The 9,202-nt window shown below is 30.0% G+C and overlaps 1 protein-coding gene across 1 annotated transcript; it reads left to right on the top strand.

The window, feature by feature from the left end:
- Positions 1 to 1,581: 1,581 nt before the first annotated feature.
- LOC129284543 (BES1/BZR1 homolog protein 2-like) lies at positions 1,582 to 4,015 on the top strand. The gene is made up of 2 exons (XM_054920059.1): positions 1,582 to 1,950; positions 2,510 to 4,015. Exons 1-2 carry the CDS (start codon positions 1,726 to 1,728, stop codon positions 3,227 to 3,229), a joined length of 945 nt encoding a protein of 314 aa, XP_054776034.1. The 5' UTR covers positions 1,582 to 1,725; the 3' UTR covers positions 3,230 to 4,015.
- The last annotated feature ends 5,187 nt before the right edge of the window (positions 4,016 to 9,202 follow it).

The following is a 9,202-nucleotide window of genomic DNA, read 5'->3' as shown; positions in this document are numbered from 1 at the left end:
TAAATAAAAGTTATTAAATAGATATATATAAGAATAAATTATATTAATATAATTAATATATTATAAATAAAGATATCGCCATGTTTACTCCATGCCATTAAAATTATCAATATAAAAAAATTTTAGTTTTAAATAAAAATTACAAGTATTAAAATTATAATTGATATAATTAATATAAGTATAAATTATATTAATATAATTAATATATTTAAAATAAAAAATAATATATATAATATTCAGGACGGGACGAGACGTCCCGATGGTAATATCGTGTCCTGTCCTGTAAAGTTCCGTCTCGATTATTTTTGAGGCGGAACAAGACCCATCTCGATATAATTGGGACGATACCGAGTCAATCAGAATAGGTCTAGATTAAACAGTCCTAGTCAACAGTACAAAACACAGGAAACCACATTTCTCAACAGTCTACAGCAACTCTTTCGTAGTAGTCCTTTCGATTTTATTTATAAAATATTTTTAAAAAATTTATTTAATCTCATTTATAAATTATAATATAATATTTTAAGTAATATTTAAAAAATATTTTTAAAATTTTTTTTATAAAAAAAGATAATTTTTAATTTTTATCAAAAAAAATAATAATATGATATTATTTTTTAAATTTAATTTATAGAAGCATATTTAAAATTTTATATATTTTTATTTTTTATTTTTAAATTAATATTAATAAAATTAATAGAAATAATTTATAAAAAGAGACGATGAAGAAGTATTATTCAAGCCCTTTTGATTCCCAGCATTTCAACCATCACATGAACATCTAAAAATATGCTATCCGCATGAAGATGGGACGATGGATGTGACGAGAAAAGAAAATGTAAAAGCCTGGTCTTACAATTTCTAAACGAGGAGGGCCAAACTTCGGATGCAAAAATAATAATTAAATTGAATTCGGGGAAAATGACAGTTAGCAACTTATAAATTTAAATTATTAATATTTAAAAAGTAAACCATGATCTTTAATTATAATAAAATATACAAGTAGTTAGTTGAAAAATCAATAAAATATATTTAAAATTATTTATATTGTCAGTTAAAAATTATAAATTTTAATTTTTTTGCCGATAAATCAGTTGAAAAATCAATAAAATATGTTTAGAATTATTTTTAATATTAATTAAAAATTTATAAAAATTAGCTGTGAATGTCAAATCTATCACTTATAATTTTTTTATTATCAATATATAAATAAATTACTTAAAAAAACTATAAAATATATTTAAAATTACTTATAATGTTAATTAAAAATTTAGAATAGTCATATGTGAATTATAAATTAGTCACTTATAATTTTTTTATGACTTAAAAAATTAATAAAAGATACTTAAAAAAATTTATAACATCAATTAAAAATTTATAAAATTTTATTATAAATTTTAAATCAATTAATAAAAATAATTTATGTAAATAAAGATTATTGAAATTTTAATAATTTAAAGTTTATAATTGTTATTAAGTTTTTAGAGGTTCCTAGTTGAAATTTTCCCTTGAATGCCTCATGTCATTGCGAGGAAGGGGAGAAAATAAAGAAAGCAGCCAACAAAGAATCTAAAAAGGAACCCGCATCCTTTTTAGTTTTTGTGCTGAGACTTGAACAGATAAAAGCGTTGCCACCGTGTCTCTGATCGAGAGAGAGAGAGACTTTCTCCTACAATCTTAGACTGAGAGGCGTCCTCGCCCGGCAAGGTAAGACTCGCTGGAGCGATGATCGGCGGAGGATCTTCGGGGAGGATGCCCACTTTGAAAGAGAGAGAAAACAATAAGAAGAGGGAAAGACGAAGAAGAGCTATTGCTGCCAAGATCTATGCCGGCCTTAGAGCTCAGGGGAACTATAAGCTTGCCAAGCACTGTGACAACAACGAGGTCTTAAAGGCTCTCTGTGCTCAAGCTGGTTGGATTGTTGAGGAGGACGGAACTACCTATAGAAAGGTTCGCTTCCTTCTCTCTCCCTTGTTGCTCGGCACCGTTGTGATGTCGGCCGATTCGCTTTTAAAATTATTCCCTGAATTGCTTTCGCCGGTATCCCCCGGATCTACAAGCAGTTTGGGATTTCGTCTTTTTTTCCTCCCTTTTGACCTTTCACTCCGGGAGCAGTTTTGCTGAACTGTTGGGGGGGGGTTAATAATGTTGAATGTTTCGTTTCATCTGGAGTAAATCGAAAGCGAGACCGTATTAGGTGACTAAATTGATTGCTGTTACGGAGCTCTTGTTTTCACCATCGATCATGGAAGTCGTTTTGTGGGGTTTGATCCTGCTGCAAATATGACCTTGTTTATTTATTTAGCATTTCTAGTAAAATTAATCTGACGAGTTGTCATCAATTTTCTTAACCATGCTAATTTCCCGCCATGCAATCGACTTCCGCTCTTAGGATTGTTAGCATTTGATATTACCCTTCAGTTTCCATTTTTATAGCTCCGATTTAAATTATGACTGTGTTTATGAAGCATGATCTCCAACATCTAATTGAGATATGCATTTCACACAGGGATGCAGGCCACCCCCAAATGAGAATGGAGGAACTTCAGCTAATATCAGTGCTTGTTCTTCCATGCAGCCAAGCCCACAATCGTCATACTTCCCAAGTCCTATGCCTTCCTACCATGCTAGCCCGACTTCATCCTCCTTCCCCAGTCCCAGTCGCATTGATGGAAATCCCTCTTCATTTCTCCTCCCATTCATTCGAAATATAGCATCTATTCCTGCAAACCTTCCCCCTCTCAGGATATCCAATAGCGCTCCCGTAACTCCGCCTCTTTCTTCTCCAACCACCAGAAGTTCAAAGCGAAAATCAGATTTCGAGTCTTTTTCCAACGGATCTCTTAAATCCTTCCGCGACCCACTTTTTGCTGCCTCCGCCCCATCTAGTCCTACGCGCCGCCACAACGTTGCAGCTTCGACTATTCCAGAATGTGATGACTCCGATGCTTCTACAGTGAACTCTGGTCGATGGGTCAGTTTTCAGGCAGCAACGGCGGCTTCCGTTGCTCCTCCTTCGCCCACCTTTAATCTTATGAAGCCGGTGGTTCAGCAAATTTCTCATCAGAATTCCTCAGATGTTTGGAGTCCAGGTCCAGCTGCAGAGAAGGGGCGAGGATCGAACTTTGAGTTTGAGAATGGTAGAGTGAAACCGTGGGAAGGCGAGATAATAGTACAAGAGGTGGGAATGGATGATTTGGAGCTGACTCTAGGGTGTGGAAGGGCTTGAAGTTAAAAGCAGCCTGAATACTGCTTTGAAATGTATAGAAGCCACGAAAAGCCCATGGTAATGGATGTTATCCTCAAACCTAGTTGACCTGATCGCCTTTGCTGATCATGAGGATATCCGCTACTCTGCATTGTCAGGGGAAATTGGTTTCTATGTTACATTCTTTTCTCCTCCTTGTATAGTTCTCTATATAATTCTGTGCTAAGTGGTTCCCCTTCCTGAATTTGACTTCTCTGCAATGCCTTGGTAACTGCTGGAGAGTTGCATTTGAGGCAATATTCTAGGACGTATGTGAAGTCAAAAATCTTAACTTACCATGACCAGAATGGTGAAATGGAAGGTGACGTTCTGTGCCCTCTTCATTGATGATCCCATCATATTCTTCTTTCTTTCAATCGACAACAAATGTTTCCAATCCATGTAGCAGATTCGGGGCTCGAGCTTTTATCATGTTTTCATAAATCACTGCTGCTCTTTGATCAACTATTGCTTTGCCATGCGTGCTCTATTAGACTGAATGACCCGCTTTGTCACTTTGTGCTTGTCTAATCCCGTTACCTGTATTTTTGTGTATAATTAATAGGTCCAGCTTGTAAGTTTACTCGTCACCTGTTGTTTTTTTTTATTATTGTTTTTTCTTTTTCCTTTATCGTCACCTGTTGTTAAGACAACTTGAAAGCGATTTTCATAACCAAGTGGTTACAGACAAGGACATCAGCGCTCGAGTCTTGACAGAGATTGTGAACAATATATGATTTTTAGTTTTTTCTTGTTGGTAGGATTGTACTCAAACTGAACAATTTATGCGCTGCCAACGTTGTAGTTAATTAATTTGTCTTACATAATTAGGATTGTTGTTTGAATTCTTGATCAAGTTTTTGGCGTTCCTTTCTGGGAAGATCAAGTTTTTGTGCTTCATTTCGTTCAGAAATCGTTGGTCATTGTTATCAATTGCTGTCTGCTATGTTTAATGCTTGGTGGCTTGTTGAAAGTCTGTTTGTTACCCACGGTTCACAAGGAAAATCGGCTTTCCGGTTGAATCAGTTGCTATTTGTTCCGAAGAAACCTAACTCTGCAGTCTGCAGATGTTCGATTGGCCAGAGAAATATTTCAGCCCTGTTGGACGGCTTGACACTTGAAAATAAGTCGAAGTTCCGCTGTAGCCTGTACGCGATCACAAGGTTTAGTCAGAGATATATCCCGGCCTTGTTTGACACTTGAAAATAAGTCATCAAAGGTGTCTTTTCTGGTGTATTTTAATTGAGATGAATGGGCGAAATAATCTTTGATTTTGCTAATTTTTTTTAAATTTTGATCAAAATTTAAAAATTTATCTAGATATATATATATATATATATAGAGTAAAGTGCATCACAGTACTATTCATCTATAATTGAATGAAGTGCCCTGATTTTTTCTTATTTTTTTTATCTAGATAAATTTTAGCCCTGTGTGTGCACGAGAAAAATTAAAAATAATATATTTTATAAATAATAAAAATTTTAATTTTTTAAATTTATTTTAATTATAGATTTGGTCTCTTAATTTTAATTTGTATCAATTTGATCATTTTAATTTATCTCAGTTGTTGTTTTTTGTCCCTAATGTTTAGAAAAAAGCTAAAAATATTAAAATTTACTTACACTAACATTGAAATATTGATAGTAGCGACATAAATTAATGAAACGAAGTAATCAAAATAATTTGTTAAAAGTATTCAAAACAATTTATTTGCTTTTAAATTATTATATTGCATATTAAAAATATAAATGATTTATTTTATTTTACAGTTTTGTTGCCTATGGAATTTGATGTATAGTTTACATAATAATGTACCCAAAATTATATGATGATTTATTACCTTGTACATGTTGAAAATTTAAAATGTATATTTTATTTTAAAATTGATTATTTTAGATATCATTTGCAATTATAATTTATTAAAATTAATAACTGAGTAATATTAAAAAATATATAATTAATCTTATAATACTTAAGAGGTTATTTTCAATTAAATCAAGACAGACATGTTGATTTTGTACAGATTATTTACTCCATGACAAAATCTTGTTATTATTATTGTTAACATATTAAAATTTATTTGTTTTGATTGGACTAAATAAAATTATATCAAATATAAAATGTCAAGTACATAAGTTTTTATCTTTAACATAATATTAATTTTTTTTTTAAAAAAAAGCTAAAGTTAAAAAATATGAATCAATTTTTTTAAAAAACGAAAATCACATTATTCCATGGGTTTGGTTAAAAAAGAATATAATGATTTGTTGATGAAATAATGATACATTATAAGGATTTGATGATGATTTAAAATTAAACAAGCGCACATGTTTCATATAAATAAATAAGTACACGGTTCATGATTTTGAGCCATTGATCGTTTCAATCAGACAATGAACATTAAAGAATAACAATCACAACTTCAACTACCCTTCCGCTTTCTCATGGCTCCCATCTCTCTCAATCTCGTCTTTGTTCCTTAGAACTCCTCTCTCCCACTTTCTTGATCCCTCTATCCCATCGGCATTGTTCTCTCAAACCTTACCTCACCTTGCTTTCATTTCTTCCCATTATCTTAAAACCTGGATATGATATCAAAGCAAAAATACCTGTGGGTTAAGGTTTTTATGGTTCAACTAATTAAATCAGCAATTGAACTGATAAGATAATAATTAAATAAAAAAATATTACACATATATAATTATATATATACTAACATATGAATTAAAAATATTGTCAAATAAACTAAAAAAGATGAACACAAGTACAAAATAAAACCGTGTATACATATACTAACAAACATATTATATAAATATAATTAAAAATATTTAATAGTTAATTTAATAGAAAATATAGAAAAATCTCCCTCAAATATACAAATAAAAATAAAGTCTTGCAAAATGTGATAATTTCTCTCAAGTTTTTTTGGGATTTTTCTAATATTAATGCCTTCTGTGAATGCCTATAATGCCCACGATTCAAGAGGGAAAAAAATAATGGATGGGTGATTAAAAATTTGCAAAGCGAAACTTATCATTTTCTACTCCATTTAATCATTATTAAAAGAAAATTAGTCACCACTTAAATCAAAATGGTAACTATTTTAATTACTATAAAAAATAGTCATTACTCAAATCGTCATTAATAGTTACAACCTTGGATTCCAAGGTTTAAAAAATTTGCATAGCAAAGTTTGTCATTTATTATCTTATCTTTGTCATTATTAAAAAAATAATCATTACTTAAATTGAAATAATTATTAATATTCTAAATTGAGATTATTGTTGTCATTTCACAAAAGCCATTAACGTAAGAAAGATCTTAAGATACTTGAATAGAATTATCATAATTACAAACTTATCACTTTCATATTTTGCAGACTTATCATTTTTATATTTTAAGGAGATATTTTTATAATTTTTTCAATAATCACATCATGATATAAATATTTTTTTATCTATAACTGTGGGATAGATGAAATCAAATCCCACAATTAATTCAACCCCACTCTTCAAAAGCTGTTATTAAAAATTGAGATTTCAAGCATTTATTACTAATAATGTATGAATGTCTGACTTTCTTCAACAAAATGCATGAGAGTCGAGAGACGATTCATCTTCACTGTGCTCACTCCCTGCTCCCGACTCCTGGGTTTTCATCATTTTCTCTCCTCTGGTCCTGTCTCTTGCTTTCGCTTGCATCTTTGTTTTTTCTTTCTTTGCTTCGGTTACTGTTTCCACCTCCCTGAGATGAAGGATGGCCATGAAGATAGCCGAGGAGATTATAAATCAAGATTACAGTGAGGAGAATCCTTTCGATCTTATGTATAAGAGTATGATGAATCCCCTGTTCTTCGTTTTTGTCGTTCACTTGGTTAAGCTTTGTCATCTTCTTTTGTCTTCATCTTCCAGTCCACTGCAGTTTCAAAAAATTGCTTTCTTCCTACCTCACTATTTCCAAAAAAAAAGTCCCACCCTCGATTTCTTCCTTTGAAGCTCCAAACATCTTTGTAAAAGCTTGTTTCCCTCCATCTCTGCCTCTACTCTTTCTCTTTTACCTTGATCGACGTTGTCTCCTTGAGAATGAAATTTTGTCGCTTTGGCCTCAGATCTGCCCATGGAACTTCGCACCTGTGAAACTCCGCAGCCGCTTCAAATCTGTTAGTCTCCTGCCTATGGCATTTTGCCAAGGATGGAGCAACTAATAAAATTGATTGGATTTTCTGTCTTCTTTTTTCTTCATTATTTTCCCTTCATCATCATCTTCCATTGTTGCTTTGTATATTTTCAAGAATATTTTTGTAATTATAGTTCATTTTCGTAGAGATAATATTTTGAATGCCAGGTGTTAGATTTTATTTCTAAAATCGTTGTTTATGTTTTTGTCGCTTGGTTCAGTTCTGATTTTTGTTGCTGCTGGTTTTGTTGTTCCGTTTCTTCATTATTCCTCAACTCATTTTTATTTGATGAAAAAAAAGAGATTTAGATGTTGATTTTTGCTGAGTTTATTTTTATTGACGGAGTATTTGATTATGATATTGATGTTAATTTGATTTCATTTTTGGTTTGAGCTCTAATTATATCTCTTTAATATCAGCAAGGGTAAAAAAGGAAAATCACTGTTCCTTCAACTATAGTTCTGCAGTAATCCTGATGGATTTTACAATATAAGTAAATAGATTTATCCTTTGTATATCAATAATTCATGTGGAACACACAACAACAATTAAAAAATAGATGTGAGACTCACGGTAAAGATGTTTATACATACGAGACTTATAATTAAAATAATATGAATGAGATTTAATATTTTTTATAAATGTAAGATATTTATCATTTGTTGTTTGTATTTTGTTATTTTGTATATGTGTAAGATAATTAATTGTATATAACATACAACTTTAAATAATAAATTATAACATAAAATATTTTATTATTTAAATCAATCAACTTATTCCTGTTTGTTTTTATATATGTGCAAATTTTAATAAATTCACACAATTTAAAAAGTAATTAATCCTAATAATTATGTCTAAAATTTAAAAGTTTGAATTAAAATGTACTTGTGATTAAAATTTTATTTTTTTCCAATTTAATGATACTATAATTTAATGAAGAGTAATTAATGAAAGATGTCATAAATATTTTTTTAAATTATTGTTTTGCTTGTAAAAAATCAACAACAAACCATGTAAAAATTTTGCTTATATTTAAAAATGAGAAACATATATAATAAAATTTGTCAATGGTTACAATAGAACTACAATGATTCTATGAGATACATCATATTTGAATTTAATGGATGATACAAATCTTATCACTTAATAAATGTCATATGTGGCGCTATAACAACTATTCAATTTAATTAAATTGTTATAAAATACTAAAAAAACACCAAATCTTAAATTTGTAAGGGGGACAACAAATGTGAAGAGTCTTTCAATCGTGAGAGTTATTTTAAAATTTTATAAGCAAATGCATCTTGATCATTTTTAAGTATTAATATAATTCAATGATATAATTGAGATACTCATTAAATTAATAGATTTAAGTTATTTAGTGAGTTTAAATTTAAGATAAATCACAATAGTTCTACGGTGATCTAACTTTTTTTAAACAAAAATAAAACGTCAGACATCTATAGTCAATTGTAGATTTAAAATTATATTTTAATATATCTACTTTTTTATTATAAATGTAAATGGAGAATTTATAATATAATTTTAATTTTAATTTTCAAAAATTATAAAAATTCAACTCCACAAATATGGTAATATTATTTTGCACAACCTTTCATTCTATTTAATCCAAAATATAAGAAAATTTAACACCATGAATTAAAAAATTCAATCTAGCATAGTGCATTTCACAAAGGTAATTAAAAATTTAAAATATCTAAACTTGAACTTCATTGTGACCATAAATGCAAATGTGTGTGTGAACACAGAACCAA

This window comes from Prosopis cineraria, unplaced genomic scaffold, assembly GCF_029017545.1.
Source record: "Prosopis cineraria cultivar Desert tree isolate PC_DT_omini unplaced genomic scaffold, ASM2901754v1 PC10, whole genome shotgun sequence".
Lineage (NCBI taxonomy): Eukaryota > Viridiplantae > Streptophyta > Magnoliopsida > Fabales > Fabaceae > Prosopis > Prosopis cineraria.
This window is presented reverse-complemented; position numbering and strand designations above follow the sequence as displayed.

What these genes read in the sequence shown, in the direction of transcription:
- LOC129284543 (XM_054920059.1), top strand. Translation starts at nt 1,726, where the DNA reads ATGATCGGCGGAGGATCTTCGGGGAGGATGCCCACTTTGAAAGAGAGA. An exon ending in ACGGAACTACCTATAGAAAG is followed by an intron (nt 1,951 to 2,509) that starts GTTCGCTTCCTT and finishes CATTTCACACAG; the next exon opens with GGATGCAGGCCACCCCCAAA.